The sequence below is a fragment of the Macaca fascicularis genome, chromosome 7 (assembly GCF_037993035.2).
Source record: "Macaca fascicularis isolate 582-1 chromosome 7, T2T-MFA8v1.1".
In the NCBI taxonomy this organism is placed as follows: Eukaryota; Metazoa; Chordata; class Mammalia; order Primates; family Cercopithecidae; genus Macaca; species Macaca fascicularis.
The window spans coordinates 144,462,155-144,483,646 of record NC_088381.1 but is presented as its reverse complement, the minus strand read 5'-3'; the positions used below and the strand labels follow the sequence as shown (position 1 = coordinate 144,483,646).

Here is a 21,492-nt window from a genome sequence, read left to right as displayed (position 1 = left end):
AGTCGGGGGTAAAGGGTTAACCTGTGAATGATAAAGGGGAAGTAGAAGAATTGATCTGGGAGAGACTGGGCCATAGCCTGACACTCTCCCTGTCCAATCTGCTTTTGTAGGTGTTACTTCCTGTGTTCCCTTCCCAGGGCTTTGTAACAAATTACCACACCCTGAGTGGTTTTGAACCATAGAATAGAAACCTATTCTCTCACAGTTCAGGAGGCCAGAAGTTCAAAATCAAAATGTTGACAAGGTTGTTTCCTTCTGGAGGTTCAGAAGCAGAATTGATTCCATGATTCTTGCCTAGCTTCTCGAAATGGCTGGTGATCCTTGGCTGGGAGCTGTATCACTCCAGTCTCTGCCTCCATCTTCACATCCCCTTCTCTGTGTGTCTCTCTGTGTCTTCTCTTCTTACAAGGACACTATCTTGGGATTTAGAAATGTACTCGCGCCTGCAGCTGTGCCTTTGAAGGCAGCTCCATGTGGATGATTTAAATCTAGGATGATTTCATCTGGAGATCTTTAATCAATTATACCTGCAAAGACTCTATTTCCAAATAATTAGAAATTCTGGATGGTTGTGAATTTTGGGGGAGATTATTCAACACACTACACCCTCCCCCAATAAATGTCTTCCTAACTCCGTCTCAGCATCTGCCTACTGGAGGGCCCAAACTGACCCCCTGGCAGACTGAGAACTGTAGGAATAAAAGCAGGTTCTTCTGCTGCTCGTATGGCCAAGAAATGGAAAGAGACAAGAGGTTTACTGATCTATTCATTTGATCAGCATGTATTTATTGCCTATGGAAGATTCCAGAGTTGTTGTCTTGGTGGTAAGGTCTTAGGTGGCACTGAGGGTGTGGGGGCTGATGCAATAAACTCGAGTGGGCCAGTGAGGGCTGGGGGAGCAGAAGAAGGGCTGAGGTGGGTCAGCAGCATGGACCCCTCCAGAGGACACTTGGGACTTACCTGGTAGCCTGTACTCTTCTTTGCAGGTCTTGAGGAACCATGACTGGTCACCTCTGGGCTCTGTCTATTTCCCTCCTTGACCTTCAAGGAGAAGTAGACATTGTGTTGAGAGAAATCACCATAACCATGATCAAAAAATATACCAAAAGTATAAAACTTGGAAAGATGGGATTACGGATCAAAATAAAGGAAACTGGTAAACAAAGTCTCATCTTTGTATGTCCTCAGGAAATTGGGAACCTACCGTGTTCTGGAATAACTGCTGGGAACATGGCGAACTATGTGGCCACTATCCCTGAAAAGGTAAGACCTATACCTGAAACACAAGAGAATGCTGATGAGAAAACCCTTCCTTACCCCACTGGCATTTGGCTCCTTACATATTTTGATGCATGAAGTTATCCATATTGTAAATGAATGGAGCCCCTAAAATTTGTTTCTGCAACTGAGAATTGCTTGAAAATTATCTTCTTCCTATTGGTTGGGTTATTAATTCATTACTGGGGAGAGGTAGCAGTTTCCATGTAAGTTGCGACTGGTGGCTTAATATGGTCTTCAGAGTTGTACCCTTACCTGCAGCTGTACCTTTGAAGGCGGCAGCTCCATATCGATGCTTAGCACATTGAAGAGGTCCCCACAGCTACTTCTGTGGAGATGGCTGTACAGAGCTTAGGAGAAAGATCTGCTGGCTACCTGAAAATTAGGACCGCACTCACCTGTACTCTGGGTTGGCAGAAGACCTAATTGTGAATTGGTACTCATGTGCAAAACGCACTGTTCTGCCTAATTAATTCCTCTGCATTGATGTTTCGTATCATTCGTGGCCCTTTCTGGCATATCCTGGTTCTGTAGAATGACAACTCTCTTGAAGTCCGGGTGATTTCTGTTCTTTGAGTGTGAAGTGAATTTGCAACTGAAGCAAAATAAAAGATATAGGTGGTAAGGTTTTCAATCTTCTTCTACGCCCTCCAACCCACATTCTCTGCTAAAGAGGAAATTTTACTTATAGGATCAGCTTCTAGTCCTTCATGGCATTTTCCAGTCAAGTCTGCCAAGTGTTTGGCGGGGGTGGGTGAGTGTGGGTGGGGTGGTTGTAAGCATGTTTTATTGTACTGGTGCACCCTAAGCCCCCTGCGCCACCAAAGACATAGCCTCTGGAAGAGATTACTACCTGACTTGCCAAGTTATTCAGTTCCGTCTCAGGCTCCTGAATCCAACCTAAAGTCGATACACAGGAAGCAACCAGAGGACAGTTTGAGAGCTCAGAATCAGGGAACCTGTGAGTACCTGAGAGTCTGTTTCCATTCTCAAAGGGTTGTGGGTAGAAGAAGGGTACAGCTTGCCTCATATGGCCCAGAAAGCAGGACCAGGATGGAGGATAGAGAAGATGGGAAGATATGAAAGGCAGAGAAGTGGACCCAATCCATTATTTGATGATTAAACATATACAAAAAAGTGGGAATGGATTGATCAGGGTATATAGTTGGCCAGATTTAGCAAAAAACAAAACAAAACAAAAAAACAGGGCAGCCAGTTAAATTTGAATTTCAGATAAACAATAAATCATCCCATACAATATTTGGGACATATTTATACTAAAACATTATTAATTGTTTATCTGAAATTCAAATTTAACTGGGCATCTTGTATTTTATCTGGACATCCTCCCAGGACAATGGGTTTTTGTCACCGAAGGTGTCCAAGCCGAGTCTGGGACACAGGTGGAAGGCTGTCTCATGGGGATGGGCTGAGATCTCAAATGGCAGCTTGGGTTGAAGAGCCCCACTCCCAATCAGGTAATCAATTTCACCCTTTTCCCAGTTTCAGAGTGTTCAGGTAAGGGGCATCCTCCTGCTCAGGGGAAGGGCTGTTAATTCACTGTCTGTGTGAGTGTGAAGTGAATCTGCAACTGAGGCAGCTAGGTCCAGCAGCAACTTGTTTAGAGCTCTGTCCTTAGTCACCTACAGCAGCAGCTGGCATCCTGCATCCAAGAGCAGCTAGCCCGGGGATGATGCAGGTGTGGACCCGCCCCCCAGGGCTGGACTCCCTCCCATTTCAGTCCTTATCAAGCCTCTCTTGGGTGGTGAGCTGTCGCCTGGCCCTAGGCCACTCCCTTGGCCTGTCATCACCCACACACACTCGATTAGGGGATTGGAGTGACTTACAGGGGCTCCTCTCCCCCAGGGTCAGCATTTGCATAGGGTGATGGATGCTGAGATGTCGTCTAAACACATCCGCACTTTGCATTTTAAACAAAGCAATTTCCAGAGGAAGCTGGGGGAGCTTTGTCTCCTTCCAGGAACGGTTCCTCTGAGTCAAATTATCTCTCCTTTTGGCCAGCAGTTTCCACATCTGCCCTGGGGCCCTCCCCTCTGTTGGCCTTCTGTCCCTGCTTCCCCCCACCTAGTGACCTCAATGTGAAGCAGAGGGTAGCCTGGGACATAGAATAAAGAAAGACACAGGTCCCCGGCCAAGACCAGGCAAGGACCACCCAGGCTTTCCTCTGTACCTGACACTGGTATCTCCTTCCCATTCCCCGTCCTGCAGGACGCCTGTGACTAGGATAGGAGAGCAATCTCAGCCAGGACAAGTCCCCTATACTGCATGGTTTATGGGACACAGAACATCTGCTCCAAACATCCAGGCCCTGCAAACATCTCCATGTCCCACGGTGCAAGCCAGGCGTTGCCTCCTAAGATCCTTTTGTGTTCTGTCCGGGAATATGGGATTCCTTCTGCCTAAGGTCTGACTTCTCATACCATACAGTTAAGACTTTTTCTTCTTGGCCGGGCGCGGTGGCTCAAGCCTGTAATTCCAGCACTTTGGGAGGCCGAGACGGGCGGATCATGAGGTCAGGAGATCGAGACCATCCTGGCTAAAACGGTGAAACCCCGTCTCTACTAAAAAATACAAAAAACTAGCCGGGCGCGGTGGCGGGCGCCTGTAGTCCCAGCTACTCGGGAGGCTGAGGCAGGAGAATGGCGTGAACCCGGGAGGCGGAGCTTGCAGTGAGCTGAGATCCGGCCACTGCACTCCAGCCTGGGCGACAGAGCGAGACTCCGTCTCAAAAAAAAAAAAAAAAAAAAAAAAAAAGACTTTTTCTTCTTAGTAAACCTGAGCCTTCACCCCAGGGACCTCTAGGATGATGATAAAAATGTCAGCATAATATAAGCTCATAAGGTTTGGCTGGATTTTTTTTTCTCCAAAGTCACGCAAAAAGGAATAAGGTAGGAGGATTTTTGTCCCCTGTAATGTAGTCTGAAGGCCAGCAGCATCATCTCAGCTCAGTTACTTCTGCAGGGTGTGTCTTTGGGTAAAGCAAACTGGCACAGCAGTGCCTCCTCTGGTGGCCCCACTGTCACAGAGCACAGGAGCTGCTCGGCACAGGAGTCTCCAAATGCACGCTTGTGTCTGCTCTTTCCCTTCCTGCCCTGATGGAGATGTTAGTAAGCTGACCCAGGTTGGGGACAAGCTGTGCCTGGCAGGGCTGAGGGGCAGATATCTGTAGCTGGGGGAGGCTCCTGTGAGGCCATGGGTGTCTCACAGTAGAAGGAGGGTTGGGGGGAGCAAACGCTTGTTGAGTGCCTACTATGCACCCAGTCTTTTAGACAACAACTTCATAGTCTAAAATATGACATGGTGGTTAGGAGAAGAGACATTAATTGAACTCATACAGACCTGGATTCAAATCTGACCTCTGTAACCTCAAACAAGTAGAATAACCTTTCTGAGCTTTAGTCTCCCATAGAATGAAGGCAGTGGCATTTACATCGGACACTCATTGTGAGGAATGAAGGGCCTAATATGTGTGAAGTATCTGGGATATGGAAGCATCCACTAATGCTGCCCATTAGCATCCTCACGTGGTGTGATCAGCTGCATTGCATAGATTGAGAGCGGAGGTGTCTGGCCCATGGCCGTGCAGCCAGTGAGTGGCAGAGCAGACTTCTGGGCCTCAGCCTGTCTGAATCTGAAGCCCATGCTTCATCCCATAGCCAGTCCATGGACAACAAAATGCTTGACCCACTGTCTCCGGGTAGGAGAGACAGATCTGACCCTGTCACTGCCCTGCTTGAAACTCTGCAGGATTTCCCGTTGCTCTTGCCATGTTGAGCAGTGTCCTCAACAATCTGGCCCTGGCAGTTTCCAACCTTCTCTTTTCTTCCTCATCTCTGGCCCCACTCAACCAATCAGGTGGTCTTCTTCCAGTTTATTGGGCAGGCATGGAACAGAGCAGCTTCTCTCTCTCTCTCTCTCTCTTCCCTGAACAGCGTTTCTCTTCTTTCTTCCCGAAACACTATTTCCTCCCTCACCTGTTTAACTCCACTCCTTCAGGACTTGGCCTCAACCTGCTGCCCCAGGGCTGATGTCCTTGGATAACTGTTCTTCACCATCCCTACCTTTAGTGGCCAGCTTGGTGCCTGCCTCCGTTAAAGTCTCTCTTATATTGCTAAAAGTCTCCCGTAATAAAATACACTTGTAAACCACTAGTTCAATGTTTACTTTCCCAGATAAACGCTGAGCTCCCACCATGCCCCGCAAATCCAGCCCTGTGCCAGATGATGAATGAATGAGAAATAGATAATGAGTCAAATGTCAGGAAGAACTGGAAGCCATTGTTCTAGAAGGGCCCCTGTGTTCCACCCAGAGTTCCAGGAAACACAGTGTGGGGGCGTCAATTCCTGTTACCAAGCCCTTCCCCCCCGATGCCATCTGCACCCCATCTGGTCTCACTCTACCCTGACACCTCTAGCAGGGGCAAACATCCCATGTTCTGCATGGGCAGTTTCTGTTCAGACTCAGCCTTCAGGTCCAAGGAGAGACTGCTCTGGTAGAATTAACTGGGAAAATTTAGGTGCATTGGAGGGGAGAGGGCACGCCTTAGCTTGGAAAGGCCCAGCCTTGCTGGGTGCTTGCTGAAACAAGACTTAAAACAACTGCTACAGCCTTTGGGCCTGGAGGTGGGTCCCGGAGGGGCATGTCCTGGTTCTGTAGAAGGACAACGCACACAGCAAAGCCTCGGGGCAGGCAAAGGACAGCTCTCTCAGGTTCACAGTTTCTATTCTTGGAGTGTGAAGTGAATTTGCAACTGAGGCAAGATAAAAGACATAGGTGGTGAGGTTTCCAATCTTCCTTTGCCACCCCTGCCCCATGTCCTCTGCTGAAGAAGAGATTTTCTCACTGGATCAGCCTCTAGCCCTTTAACCTGCGCAGGAAAATGGGAAAATGTTTAAGGTGTTACGCAGATCTGGATCAGGGATGGGTCAGTGAGGGAGGGATGAGAAGAAGGGGAGTGAAGACTTGTGGCACTTTCAGTTGTTTTGGGGTTTGCTGGGTTGTTGTTTCCTTGCAAGTGACTGTCTGGGCATTAAACATGGCATCGGGGTTTTACCTGGGACATGTATTAAATAGGGATCTTAAGAATGAGGTTGATAGGTTGCCCTCTTGGTGCAGTGGGCAGTGCATCCGTGTCGTAATCTGAAGAATGGGGTTGATAGCTGGACTCACACCTGTAATCCCAACACTTTGGGAGGCTGAGGCGGGTGGACTGCTTGAGGTCAGGAGTTTGAGACCAGCCTGGCCAACATGGTGAAACCCCATCTCTACTAAAAATATAAAAATTAACTGGACTTGGTGGTGGGTACCTGTAATCCCAGCTACTTGCGAGGCTGAGGCAGGAGAATTGCTTGAACCTAGGAAGCGGGGGTTGCAGGGAGCCAAGATCGTGCCACTGCACTCCAGCCTGGACAACAAAGAAAGACTCTGTCTCAAAAAAAAAAAAAAAAAAAAGTGGGGGGGAGTGGGGTGGAAGTATAGACCACATGACAGGTGGGTTGTTGGGGCAGCCCAGGCACCTGGTTGGCCCCCTCCTTTTTGCCCACCCCTGTATTAGTCTTGCTCCAAGCTTGTCTTGTGTGCCTGTGGGAGAAGGGGATGGAAAGCTCTGCCTGTCCTTCTCCTCCACAAGGGAAGTGGAAGAGACTCTTCAGTACCCAAGTGAAAGCCCTGGTGCCTTGTGACTTGGTCCTGGTTTGTGACAGCTGACAATGGGATCTTTGCATAGGTGGGTGGGACATTTGGGCTGATAAGGGAGAGATGTCTATAGAAGTGAGATCAATTGCCTTGAAAAAGTAAGTAGGAGGAAAGGTCTCAAAAGTCTCGTAGCTCTCCTCCCCCACCATTCTGCAGAGAAGGCTTCACTTCTGACCATCAGATGCTGGACTTCGAATGGCCAACCCCAGGAGCCCCTGCCCATCCATGCAAGGGGAGGATATAATGAGAGAAAACCCAGAGGTAGACCACAACTGTAGGGATAGGCAGCCAGGGACTGGGGCCACTTGGGGTGAGGAAGATGAGGATGTAGAGTCACCTTTGTTCTTAGCACACTTCAACGGGGGTCTCTTAGGTCTGCCAAGAAGGGTCTCCACTTCTTTGAGACCTGAAGCCACAGGTGCTGCCTGGCTTCACAAAACCAAAAGTTGACATAGAAAAGAACCGGGCCGGGGCAGACTGCAGGACCAGAGCGGTCTCTCCTTGGATCTGAAGGCTGAGTCTGAACAGAAGCTGCTCATGCAGAGCGTAGGATGTTTGCCTCTGATAGAAGTGTCAGGGTAGAGTGAGGCCAGGTGGGGTGCAGATGGCATTGGGGGGAAGAACTTGGTTGGACCTGAAGGCTGAGTCTGAACAGAAACTGCTCATGAGAGCATGGGATGTTTGCCCCTGATAGAAGCGTCAGGGTAGAGTGAGACCAGGTGGGGTGCAGATGGCACTGGGGGGAAGATCTTGGTAACAGGAGTTGACGCCCCCACACTGTGTTTCCTGGAACTCTGGGTGGAACACAGGGGCCCTTCTAGAAGAATGGCTTCCAGTTCTTCCTTAATAATGCCCAGAGTACATCCAAACAGGGTTTCTCAACTTCAGCACCTCTGACATCTGGGGTGAGATAATTCTTTCAGTGGAGGATTATCTCATGCCCTGTAGGATATCTGGCAGCATCCCTGGCCTCCACCCCTGTAGCTACACTCAGTGTGACAACAAAAGGTGTCTCCAGACATTGCCAAGTGTCCCCTGGGGGGGAAATTGCCCCCATTTGTGAACTCCTGGTCTAAATCTAGTCAAGCAGTTGTGTACTTGCCAGTACAGCGAGCTTCCCAGCACACCACACTGTTTTTGAAACATCAAGGATGAGGTTAAGTTCTGATTCTTCTAGCGAGGGTCTTTTCCCCAGAAGCTCACTTTTGGGTTATTTCGCTCAGCTGACAAATAATGACATAAAAGGTGATCGCTAAGCTCCTTCTACTCCACAAACCTATGTTCACCGGTTTAATTTACTTTCTTGCCTATGAGGACAGGTAGAGAACAGTGGAGGGGTTGGCTGGGTGTGAGAAGGAATTCTTAGCCAGGAAGGACCACCAGTGCTACATCTGTTACTGGGGGAAGCACATTTCCTGTTTCCTGTTTAACCTGCCCTACGGTCTAAGGCCTTCTTGGCAATACGTCTCCCCTGGACCTGTGATAGCATCTCACCCTTAACACGATTGATTCTCTCACCCAGTTCCCAAGCTTGCCCTCCCTCAGTCTTTCCCATCTCAGTGGATAACAACCTTACTCCTTCCAGTTTCTGGGGCCGAAATCTTTGGAATTACCTATGTCTCCTTTCTTTCTTTCACATTCCACATTCAACTTATCAACAAATCTGGCGGCTTCAAAATAGATCTAGAACCCCAGCACTTCTTTTTATTTATTTATTTTTTGAGACAGAGTCTTGCCATGTCACCCGGGCTGGAGTGCAGTGATGCGATCTCGGCTCACTGCAACCTCCGCTTCCCAGCTCAAGTTATCCTTCAGCTTCAGCCTCTGAGTCGCTGGGACCACAGGTGCGAGCCACCACGCCAGCTCATTTTTGCACTTTTTGTAGAGACAGGGTTTGACCAGGTTGCCCAGGTCTCCAACTCCTGAGCTCAAAGTGGCCCACTTACCTTGACATTCCAAAGTACTAGGATTACAGGCATGAGCCACTTTGGCCAGCCCCCAGCGCTTCTTAACACCTGCTCTGAAACGTCCCTGCTCCAAGCCACAGTCACCTCACCAGCGGTCTTCTAGCTGGTCTTCCTGCTTCTACCCTGTCGTTTTGGAGCGTGTTATTAACACAGCAACTGAAAGAGGAGAGGGACAACCAGAGCCCCCATGACAAGTTTGGGGCAAAACTAAGATAGGGGTGGGCACAAAGGTAGGGCCAGCCAGGTGCCTCTGGTGGCCCAGGAAGACTTGAGAATGACACACCTATCCCATGTACTTCCACCCTGGCCCCATTCTGAAGACCCCTATTTAAATACATGACCTAGATAAAACCCCAACACCATGTTCAATGTCCAGTCAGACACTTTCAAAGAAACAACAGCCCAGCAAACCACAAAACAACTGAAAGTGGTCCTATTAAAATGTGTGATTGCGTCACCCCTGTATTCAAATGCTTCCACTGGTTCCTCATGTAATCTCTCAGCATGAGAGCCACACTTACTATCACCTTGTTTCCCTTGTTTCCCAGGGCCTCACCCATTCCATTTCACCCACACTCCTTTCCTTGATGCTTACTGAATACGCCAAGCATAGTCTTACCCCAGGGCCTTTGCCTGGCTGCTCTCTCTGCATGAAGACCTCTCCCTCCATACACCCACATAATCCTCACTTTCTTTAACTTTTGTTGTTGAGTGTAACATCCTCATTGAGACTGCTCTGATCACTCCTTGAAAAACTGTAGGCCGGGTGCAGTGGCTCATGCCTGTAATCCCAGCGCTTTGGGAGGCTGAGGAGGGCGGATCACGAGGTCAGGAGATCGAGACTATCCTGGCTAACGTGGTGAAACCCCGTCTCTACTAAAACTACAAAAAATTAGCTGGACGTGGTGGCGGGCACCTGTAGTCCCAGCTACTCAGGAGGCTGAGGCAGGAAAATGGCGTGAACCTGGGAGGCGGAGCTTGCAGTGAGCCGAGATTGCGCCACTGCACTCCAGCCTGGGAGACAGAGCCAGACTCTGTCTTAAAAAAAAAAAAATTGTAGCGTCCACCCCTTTTCTGCTCACCCATACCTTGCTTCCCCCCAACTCACTTACACTATATACATTCTAACAAACTATATAATTTGGTTATTTGCTGTGCTTATTTTCTCTCTTCCTCCCAATAGACTGTCTGCTCCATGAAAAATGAAGATGGATTTAGTTTGTTCTTGTTTCTCTCTTTTTTTTTTTTTTTTTTTTTGAGGCAGAGCCTCGCTCTATCACCCAGGCTGGAGTGCAGTGGTTCGATCTCGGCTCACTGCAACCTCCGCCTCCCAGGTTCATGCCATTCTCCTGCCTCAGCCTCCCGAGTGGCTGCGACTACAGGTGCATGCCACCATGCCCAGCTAATTTTTGTATTTTTAGTAGAGATGGGTTTTCACCATATTGGCCAGAATTGGTCTTAAACTCTTGACCTCATGATCCACCCGCCTAGGCCTCCTAAAGTGCTGGGATTACAGATGTGAGCCACCGTGCTCAGCCTTGTTTGTTCTCTTTATGGAGATAGTCTCCGTGCCCAGAATAGTGTCTGGCACAGGGTAGATCCTCAGTAAATATTTGTTGAATGAATAAAAGAATGAATGAATGACTATTAGTTGAGTTTTTCCCCTTTCTTTGAAGCTTCACTTTTTTGCTAACAAAACAACAACAACAACAACAACAAAAAAGAGAGACTAGAGAATGAATGGAGATGGAGATATGGATGAGGGTTAAGTCTTTGAAAATATGAGCTATTAGTTGGTCTGATCACAATTACATGTATAAATGGAAAAAGTAGCACAGAATATCCTAGTATACAGATAATCAAATCAAGATTTTCATTTTGACTGCATTACATGATATTATGGTTGAATTTTTTTTCCTAATTACTCTTTTCTTAAGAAAGCAGCATAAATACCAGCCATGTGTGCATTCTTTTAAGGTGAATTACCTAAAAAGAATCTATAAATTGAGTACTTTCATTCCCACAAGTACATAATGCATATCATGCATGAAGGTGTTGAATGCAAAGATAACCATGTGGTTCGTATCTTTCAAGAGCTTCAGGAGACTCACAAACCTCTCACTGAAAGTTGACCAGCCCCTGAGCTGTCCACGTATGTGGGTTCTGTGGGCATTATGGTTGGCTGTCTTCTAGACTTCTAGACTTCCAACCCACCCCTTTCCCACAGTATGGCAGCTAGGCCACTGAGTGGAACTAATTCTACCCCAAGCTGGTCATGGGGATTCATTTAGGGATAGACACAAAACCCAGTGGAGTTCAGAAAGGAGTTCAGACATTTTCCATTTTTGCAGAAAGAGATTTTCTCTCTCCCCCAGGGTGTGAAACAAAAAACTGGCAGCCTTCTTGCTACCAGGAAAGAGGCCAGCATGAGGATGAAACAAACACACAGAAGAACAGGGGGAATCAGAAAAGTTGAACCATAACTCTATTTACTTTGTGAACCTCTGGATCAAACCCTGCCTGATGCCTACCCCACCTCTGCACTCACATATAAATCCAGTAAGCTGGTATAAGCTAGAGTGTCTTTTACTTGCAACAAAAGGCATCTTGAAATGTCTTCTTTGATCTCTTTCAGGCCCTCCCCTCTGCTTCTCACTGGTCCTGTGTGTGTCCTGGAATAACACGTGGGCTGTGCTATCAGTGTTGTGTGTGTCACAGTTGCAATTCCAAATCCTAAGGCAATGAATTGGTTTTCATTTACATATATCTGATATCTCGTTTCTCTGGCATTAATGATTGCCTTGCCATTGATATTAAAAGCATAAAAGCAACAGGGAACTTCTCAGACCTGCAGCATACTTCTCCAGTTGCATTCCTGAGCTTTGCTGATGAACATGCTTTTAAAATGACACCATGGGACTCCCCAGGGAACACTGCGGCTGGGTTGCCTCTTCCAATGGCCTCTCCTAGCCTCGGCCTGAGACCCGAAGGCAATGCTGTCCAGGGGACAGTCAGCCCAGAAAGACAATGTGTGAAGAAACTCAATAGTTCCTTTCCTTATTTATTAGATTCCAGATACATGGGACCAGGATGGAAGAATCCTAGGGCATTTGATTTACATGGGGATCTCTGGGAGAACATATACAGAGGCCGAAAGACGTACAAGTAGGTGATGCTGCAATGGGGAACTGCCATTTTAAAAAATATATACATCTTAAGAAGCCATTCCAGCCATATTATCATTATTAGAAAATAAAACAATCTTTCCACATAGTGCTTTTCTTTGGTGCTGTTCCATGAGCATGGACTCTGGACCCTTCGGTCTTCTTGTCACAAGCTGGTCACCCTCCCCTGCCACTTCCATCTGCACAGAGGGAGGGCGGAGTCTATGGGGAAAGGGGGCCCCCGACACAGGTGGGTGCAGGTTCCAGCTCCTCTAAGGCTCTGCCATGGCCTCCCGACTCTGCTGGAGTCTTGAGAGTCTCTTACTTGGTTCTTAAAGTGTGGCCCGAGGAAGCTCCCTATATGCAAAGATTGGGTTTCACACATGATGAGTTCACAAAGTGACAAAGCCAGTCTGGAAACTTTAGAATGTATGAGGACAAGGGGACCAAACAAAACCCAGCCATACCACCTTCTCCATGGTTGGATTTTTATGTTTTATTTCTTGGTTCATTTCAAATGACCTGTATCATGAGAGTACAACTGAGACGGGCTGTTTCCTCTTTACAGATTTTCCAGAAATGGCAGGTTTGGGGTAAACTTGAGATCTGTTCCATTGGAGGAAGGGTCCCCTAAACTCTCCTCACTTCACCACCTTCCACTACGTCAGTCCTGTCCCCCGGAGAGGGTTCTCATCTGGCCAGGCTTCCAGGTAAGAAGTTGGCCCCTAAACTTCTTTTCTGAGCGTCCAATGGACCCTTTCAGTGCCAGGAACTTTCCCATTGGATGGAGTTCCATTGTTACTGACACGTTTCCTGTTGTGATCTGAGGTTTACGTATAAAAGCAGCTTCCACCTCATGGACACCAACCAACAGGACTTCCGCCCCACTCTGCTAAAGGGGCTCTGAAGTGAGGCCGCTCGCAGCAACACTAGGTCCAGTGAGGCAGTGTGCAGAACACCAACACGCTCCAAGCCAGATGTTACATGGTGAGCCAGAAATGCTTTCCCTAGAAAAGACGGACAGCAGATGCCAGCTGGGCATGATGCCCTGCCGCCTGGGTCCTCCAGCTTGAGCAGGAAGTGACAGAACAGGGTGCCACCTCGGCCCCGCTGCAAGGACACAGCACAGTGAGAGACTGAGGGACCCCCAAAGTGCACACCCCAAGGTCTCTACTGTGAAGGTTTCCCCGGAGCAGAACCTCGGGGCAGAGCCTCTAAACACTGTGCTAGACTTGGTTTGTAGCTGGTGTTCCTTGATGCTGGGAAGGGGCCTTTGCCCCAAATGTGTGCCTCCACCCAAATGAGGGAAGATGGGCTGCATGGAGGGCCAGGCATGCAGCATCCTGGGTAATGGCTCCAGTACCTACTCATCAAGTGACTCAGACCTGATTCCCCAAAGGCAAGCAGAGCCGTGGGGGACACACCACTGGTCTGGGAGGACTCTTGGAATCCTTAACATTTTCTGTGTGGGACACCATCAGAGAGCTGCTCTGCGGTTTGTGGATTTCAGCCATTCCTCCTGTCTGGGATGACCTCAGCACGTCCGAGCCCGGAAGCCCAGGCTGGGAGGTTCCTGGGGTAGAACCAGGGAGGCAGGACCAGGGCTTCTATGGAAAAGCTGCAGAAAGGCACCTGGCCTCCTGGTGTCCTAGTGCCAGGTGAGATCTGCCTGCCTCTCTCGGTGAGGGGGGTGGACTAGAAGGACATTGACTGGGGATCCCCGGGGGGTTGCTCTGATTCCTGCTTGTGAAGGCAGCTGATCCAAAAGGGGCATTTTCCATCATGGCTTGATACTCTTTCGTCCTTGGGAGATCCTCTAAGCTGCCCTTAGCCAACATGTGAGCACAAATGGGTGTTCAGGGCTGCCCCTTGAATGAGTGAAAACTTTCATGGCCGTCCACAGAAATACGGTGACCCACTGTCCCAATGTGCCTGGAGTGCAGGAGTTTCCTGGGACAAAGAAACATCCCAGGATGGTTGGTCACCCGGCACAGCCAGGGGGACTGCAGGCGTCCTGCCAGAGAGCTGGCGTGCTCACAGTGCCCAGGGGAGCTACACCAAACCTCTGGTGGTGCAAGGGTGGTGTGAGGGCACCCCTCCTGTGGCACTGGCACACCAGCCCTGCGGTATGATGCTGAGTGCAGGGAAGGGAAGCCAGGAAGGATGAGGCAGGCTACCCCGCTGAGCTTCCTCTCTTTAGGGCTCCCCTGCCTACTTACTCAGCTGCTGGGCCTTTCTGTGCTTGGTAAAGATGGGTCTGGGCCTCTGCCCATCCTGCCCTGATCCTCCCCCCCTCCCCCCGGAGTGCTCTCAGATGGAGCCAGGCTCCTGAGCTTCTCACAGGCTCACCTGGCCTGGACCTGCCCTTCAGGGAGAGGGGGAAGGCAGGAAGCAGGAGAGGGTTCTGGGGAGGATGATATGGTCCCCGCTTTTCTCTGTGCCAGCACGTTCCTGTCTACAGGCCCTGGAGTCACCGTGGCTGGCTGAACCCACTGGGTGAGTGAGCTCTGAGGTAGGGTCAGGAATTAGCATGGGACTCCCAGGGGAGGAGAAGAAGAGGAGGAGGACAGGTGGACACTGGCACGGTGGGTGACAGGCAGGGGGCTAGGCCCCGAGGGGTGGGGTGCCCAGGAAGCACGTGAGCTCTAGCTGCTGCTCTCCTGTGGGTCCGCCCTGGCTGAAAGCTGAGTGGGAACTGTGGAAGGTATGGGGCCTCTTGAGGGGCCCCAGAGAATCTCAGAGCAGGCAGGGCCTCTGGAAGAAAGATGCTGCTGTCCCTTGCACACCTGCCCTCTGCAGAAGGAAAACGTCCGGGTGGTACCCAGCCTGAGCACTGCCCACCCAGGCCGCGGAGCGAGGAGGAGGCAAGGGAGTTCGGAAATGCACACGCTGCCTCTTGGTGGCTCGGTGGAGGGGAGGGGGCACTTGCTCCAGTGGTCTCCACTCCCGAAGGGAGTCAGCCCTGGCCCAGGCCTCCGCACCGCCCATGGAGAAGGAAAGACATACCAAAGAAAAAGCCAGTTACAGATGAGCCCCGCACCCCTGCCCCCCAATCCCCGTCCCCCGCCCCACTGCACCCGAGAATCTGCACACAGCCAGGAGGTGAGAAACCCCTGCCTCTGGGACAGCTCAGAGCCATGATACAGGGGTTGAAGGTGGAGGCTGGTGGCTGTGGAGGTCTCCACCTCGGTCTGTCCGTTTGTCCGTCTGTAGGTGGGTATTGGTCCGTGTGCAGGGCCATCAGACCTTGGCCTCCAGCATCTCCAGGAAGAGTTTGTGCATGGGCACTTTGCCCTGCAGTTTGACGCTATAGAAGTGCTGCACGGCCTTGGCGGCCGTCTGCCGCAGCAGGGGCAGTGTCAGCAGCAGCTTGCCCGTCCTCCGGGGCTCCTCGTGGCGCTGGCTCAGCTCGTAGTCCTGCAGCGCCTCGTGCAGCAGGTCCTGCAGCTTCTGGACGGCCTCCAGATCCTCGATGTACATGGAATCTGCAGGCACAAGGACGAGCATTAGCAGGCTTGGCCGGGGAGTGCTGCCTGGCATGGGTGTCATCTCGGGGTCCAGGTGGCAGCATGGAGGCAGGCAGGGGTATCTTCAGAACCCTCACTTCACAGAGAGCCAATCTGAGGCTCAGAGAGGTTAACTGCCAGTCGGAGGTCACAGAAGCTAATGACAGAGCTGGGGCTCAAACCCAGGGAGAGACTGGCATCTACAGAGGACATTTCTCAAGAGGTCACCAGGGGGTGGCAGCAGAGACACTGGAGCCAGACTGTTGAAATCCTGTGTACCTTACTTGCAGGCTGTGTGACTTTAGGCAAGTTATTAACCTCTCTGTGCCTCATTTTCCTCACTTGTAAAATGGGATAATAGCCATGCCTACCTCAAGGGCTTAAAGGAGTTAAACAGGTCAAGGGTTTATAACAGAACTTGTCACAAGTCAGTGCCCTGGTAGCAGTATCACCCTTACCACCGCCCCTAGCCCCATCACGGCTAACACCATGACAACCACTGCAGCTGCCGCTGCCAGGCACCAGCTCCCCAAGTCTTCAGTGCAATCGCTAACCTGACAAAATTCTGTCTATAGGACACAGAATACAGGCACAGATATAGGGGCTGAGCTCCGTGTCAGGGTGCCCCGTGGTGGCAGCATGGGGCACGGTGATGGAGGGAGCTGTTGGGAGTTCTCTAAAATCTTGGGAAAGGTTTTGAACTTAGGCCATGACCTAGGGGTTCAAACAAAATTTACCTATATCCCAGCATAGCAGGGAGGCACCTGCTGATGGCCACGTGACAGCTGGGTCTGAGCCGGCTGAAAAACACGGGAGTGAGGACTCAGGGTTGCGGTGAGGGTGACTGAAGCAGCACATTACCCAGAGCTTGGTTAGCACCTAATCAGTGTCAGGTAGTGTTATTCCTGTGGGGACTCAGGCTGGGGTGAGTGTCCTTGCAGGGCTGGGTCTTCACTGGCCCCACATCCAAGCCTCCTCCACATTTTTCTGCTCCCTGCTACCAAGGCAGTAAGCACTCCTTCGTCATCAGGTGGGAGACGAAGCAAGGCCCCATTCCTACACTCTCGGCCACTTACAGAGTGGGTACCTAACATGGCTGGGCCCTGCCATCTGGGCTCCTGTCTCTTGCCAGCTCCCTCTCCCCGCCCTCTCCATCCTCCCCCCACTCTCCCCAAGGAGGCCAAAATTGGCAGCTGCCTTCGACCAAAAATGAAATAAAATAACATTGCAAGATTAATTTCTTTGCAATCCATCAGCAGGTCTGTATTGATGGCATTGATAAACTGTTAATTACAAAATCAATGGCTATGAATTTTTCCTGCTGTCAGGGAGCTTTGGGGATGGCTGGGATGTGGGGTAAACGGCAGCCAGCAGGCTCCAAGGGGGCCGTGGTGTGGGGTCACAGTCTGCCTCTGATGTGCTTGGGCACTTCTGCCCAGCGTCAGCCCCCTGAGCTACTGGACCCACACCTGAATCATCCCGTGCACTCAGCCTCAGCAGTGGCACCCATGGTGGCCCTGGCAGCTGCTGCTAGGACACCTCAATTGTCTCCTGGACCCATCCCTTCTCCAGCCAACACATTTTCTCTATTGTGCCTGGGTGATCTTTCTCCATCAAGGCTGGGGAGGGTCACTTCGGTACAACGCTTCCTGTCTCCCTGTACTGACCCCATCACAATCCAATCCCTTCACAGCCCTTGAGCTTCTGGTCTGAGCCCAGCCTGCTTTTCTAGTCTCTCCCCCAAACTGGCCTGTTCTTTCCCCATTTCCCGCCTGGAGCCAATGGCCCCACTACAGAAGTTTACCCTCCCTCTTCCCATCCTACCGAATCATCTCTTGCTTTAAGACCCCACTCAGCGTCTGCCTCCCCAGCTGAAAACAATTTACTCTTTCCTCCTTGAGCCCTTTTCATGATCCTCTCTTATGCCAGGAATCACTGGCTCTTTCTGCCACATCCGAGTTCATGTCTTATCTCCCTTGGAAGCAGGGGCTACCTCCAACTGGCTCCTCTTCCCCAGGCCACTCACTATGCCCCGCAGAGCCCAACAGAAACACAGTGAGCTAGGAGGGATCTGTGCCAAGCACGGTGCCCACGGCCTTATGTGCGTCACTGCACGTTCTTCACAATGAGCTGCTGTTCTCCCCATTTCACAGATGAGGAAACTGAGGCTTTCAAAGGTCAGGTTGCCAGACACTCAGCCAGCAGGTGGCAGAGGCAGCACTTGAACCCAGGTCTCACTGACTCTGAAGTACACGCTTTAAACCCAGCCTGCTCAAAGTGTGGTACACAGACTGGCTCCTGCCTGCCCTCTGGATGTTACTGGTCTGTGATAAGAAACTGAGAGTAAGCATTTAGAAACTTTACAGCACTTTGGAAGGATGATTTATATTTATGTCTGTTATATGTAAAAATGTAAAAATTTGACTCATGTTTTATACATCTGGTTTTTAATTTCATTTTTCTAATAATTTATTTCTGTTGTACTTTACAAAATGATCTATCCATAATGGATTGAACATTTTGAAACACCTAAGAATGGGTCCTTCATCACAGGTACTTTGGCAAGCACTCCTTTAAATCATTACTTTATTTTATTTATTTATTTGTTTCTGAGAAAGGGTCTCACTCTGTCGCCTAGGCGGGAAAACCATTACTTAAAAAAAAAACAACACTAGCCAGCCTGCTTTCTGAGTATCTGCTTGGTAGCCACAGGGCCTCATGCTAAATCCCTCCGTGCTGGGAAGGAAGCATTCCCGTCATCAAGGCCTGCGGCTCTCTGGAATAAGCAATGTCTGTCAACTCTTGGGGGTCAGCCAAGGCCCTGAACATCACAGACTCCTCCTCCACCTCCAGCTTCTCATCCTGTGCACCAGCTGCAGGATGGCTCTCTACGTGTCACTGGGGCAAGAAGTCCGGAGACCTGAAACCTCATACCATATGACAAAGTGCACTCAGGCAAAGTCTGATGCCAACAGAAGCTCCTGATGGACTCATATCGACAAACCACCACAGGTCCTCAGGTGGGGGTGTGTGTGTATGTGTGTATACACATGTATGTGGGTGCATATGTGGGTACGTGCATGCACATATGTGTGTTCACATGTGTGTGTACGTGTGGGTGTCTAGGCATGTGCATGTGTTTGTATGTATACATGTGCATATGTGTATGTGTGCAGGTCCATGTGAGATCAACAGAAGAGCAGCTGAAAGCTGGTGTGGTGTGGTCCAGTACTGAGGACCAAGTAAGAGTGGAGGAGACACCACCTCTTTATTTGCCTCTCCCAACACAGCCAAGATTGAGCTCTGTGTCTGGTGTAAGTAAGGAGAGCCCAGAATAGAGGACTTGAGCTCTAAAGCCTGGCCAGCCTTCCTATACCTGGCTTCATGCACCTTGCTTCCTCTGCTTTAACTGCTTTTGCTCCTCCTCCACCCGTTGGAACCCCCAAACCCTCAGCAATGCCTGGTTCAAATGCTCCCCTCTGTGTAGGTGAAGCACAGGACCGTGATGCTATTCTGTATGATACGTCATTGTAGAAACATGTTATTATGCATTTGTCAAAACCTATAGAACAATACAACACAGTCGGCTGGGTGCAGTGACTCATGCCTGTAATCCCAGCACTTTGGGAGGCTGAGGCAGATGGATCACCTGAGGTCGGGAGTTTGAGACCAGCCTGACCAACATGGAGAAACCCCGTCTCTACTAAAAATATAAAAATTAGCCATGCATGGTGGCACGTGCTACTCGGGAGGCTGAGGCAGGAGAATGGTTTGAACTCAGGAGACAGAGGTTGCGGTGAGCCGAGAACACACCATTGCACTCCGGCCAGGGCAACAAAAGCGAAACTCCATCTTAAAGAAAAAAAAAAAGAACAATACAACACAAAGAGTGAACCCTGATGGAAATTATGGGCTTTACTTAATAATATGTCAATATTGGGTCACTATTTGTAACACATTACTGCATTAATGCAAGATATTAATAATTGAGGAAACTACTGGGGAAGGAGGACTTGGATGGAGTGGGTGTCTGGAACTTTATGTACTATCTGCTCAATTATTCTGCAAATTGGCCGGGTGTGGTGGCTTACGTCTGTAGTCCCAGCACTTTGGGAGGCCAAGGCAGGTGGATCACCTAAGGTTAGGAGTTTGAGATAAATCTGGCCAACATGATGAAACTGTGTCTCTCCTAAAATTACAAAAATTAGCCAGGTGTGGTGGCAGGTTCCTGTAATCCCAGCTACTCAGGAGGCTGAGGCAGGAGAATCGCTTGAACCCAGGAGGCAGAGGTTGCAGTGGGCGGAGATTGCACCACTGCACTCCAACCTGGGCAACAAGAGCAAGATTGTCTTAAAAAAAAAAAAAAAGTTATTCTGTAAATCTAAAACTATACTTTAAGAAAACAGCATTAGGATTCTCTAACAAAGAATGCACTACAATTTTGGAATTCAATGTGTAAATATTCTCTGTGGACGTATGTAAAATTTTTATTATTATTTTGCACTCATTTATTATTAATAAAAGATTTGAACTAAAAAAGTGACATCCTTTTCTGTATTAGATCAGGTTCCCTGGGAGCAGAGCCTGAGGCAGGGGTTTAGATAGAGACATTTTGGAGGGCATGTGTTCAGGAGAAAGGAAGTGGAGAGGCAGGAAGCACAGAGAAGGAGAAAGCAAGGCAAAGATGGGACCTTGGCTTAGCCTGAGCCCATGCAGGGCTCTGATCTGGACTTTTGTCCCCATGTGGGTCCACCACTGCCTGGTGGTGCCAAGGAAAGGGCCACATAACCCTCTGGGCAAGGCAGAGGAGGGCAGGCCCTGCAAAGGGGTACCTATGAGCTGTTAGCAGCTGGGGGATGGATGCACTAACCCAGTAAAAGGGATCCAAGTGGGTCATCAACAGCACCCCCTGCATGCGCCACGAAGCCATGTGCTAGGGCAACCAACTGTCTCATTTTGCCAGGGACTGACAAGTTTCCTGGGATATGGGACTTTCAGTTAAAGCAGGACAGTATTGAGCAAACCAGTTGGTTACCCTGTGTGTACTGTCTACATCTGGGAGCCAGTTCTCCCTCTTCCATATGCTAATAACACTTTGGGTCCTCTGTCATTAATAATAATGATAATATTTAATATTTATTGAACATTTCCTCTAGGCCAGGCACCGGGCTGAGTGCTTTATTGTCAGTCGATCTTTAATACTCACAAAAGCACTTGGGGATGGGTGTGGTGGCTCACATCTGCCAAGGCGGGTGGATCGTTTGAGGCCAGGAGTTTGAGACCACCTGGGCAATATAGTGAAACCCTGTCTCTACTAAAAATACAAAAATTAGCTGGATGTGGTGGTGCCTGCATGTAGTTCCAGCTACTCAGAAGGCTGAGGCACGAGAATCGCTTGAACCCGGGAGGCAGAGGTTGCAGTGAGCCGAGATTGTATCGTTGCACTCCAGCCTGGGTGACAGAGCGAGACTCTGTCTCAAAAAAAAAGAAGTACTTGGAAGAGGTGCTCAGAATATCCCCACTGAACACACAAGAACACTGAGTTGCCCAAGGTAATACTGCTAGGAAGTGTCAGAGACAGAATTTGAATTTGGGTCTATCTGACCCAGACCTGGACGGTTAACTCAGCCACACACTGCTCTGCAGCAGAATCATGTGTGTGATTCCTGACATGTGCTCTCTTTAGGGAGGGTACCCTGTATTTATCCTTCTCCTGCAGCCCCTGGCACCCAGCACCATTCCCTGAATAGTGTGGAAGCTCTCTCAGTGCAGATAATGGTTCCATTCAAGTTCATTCACTAGCATTCCCCAGTGCCTGCCTTTCTCCTCAGATAATCTAGCCAGAAGCTGGTGGATGCTAAT

At 49.7% G+C, this 21,492-nt stretch overlaps 1 protein-coding gene and 1 long non-coding RNA gene across 3 annotated transcripts in view; one reads left to right on the top strand and one right to left on the bottom strand.

Moving 5' to 3' along the window:
- Window positions 1-1,186: 1,186 nt before the first annotated feature.
- On the top strand, window positions 1,187-21,120 carry LOC135972024 (uncharacterized). Its single transcript, XR_010588567.2, has 2 exons — window positions 1,187-1,263; window positions 12,029-21,120. It is a non-coding gene; the product is annotated as an uncharacterized lncRNA (long non-coding RNA).
- Window positions 12,599-21,492, bottom strand: part of ESRRB (estrogen related receptor beta) — a 189,966-nt gene continuing 181,072 nt past the window's right edge. For both annotated transcript variants that reach the window (XM_015454025.4, XM_045396785.3), the window contains exon 7: window positions 12,599-15,609. In XM_015454025.4, coding sequence (XP_015309511.1) covers window positions 15,365-15,609 — 245 coding nt within the window. In that variant the 3' untranslated portion in view covers window positions 12,599-15,364. The remainder of the gene's footprint in view (window positions 15,610-21,492) is intronic.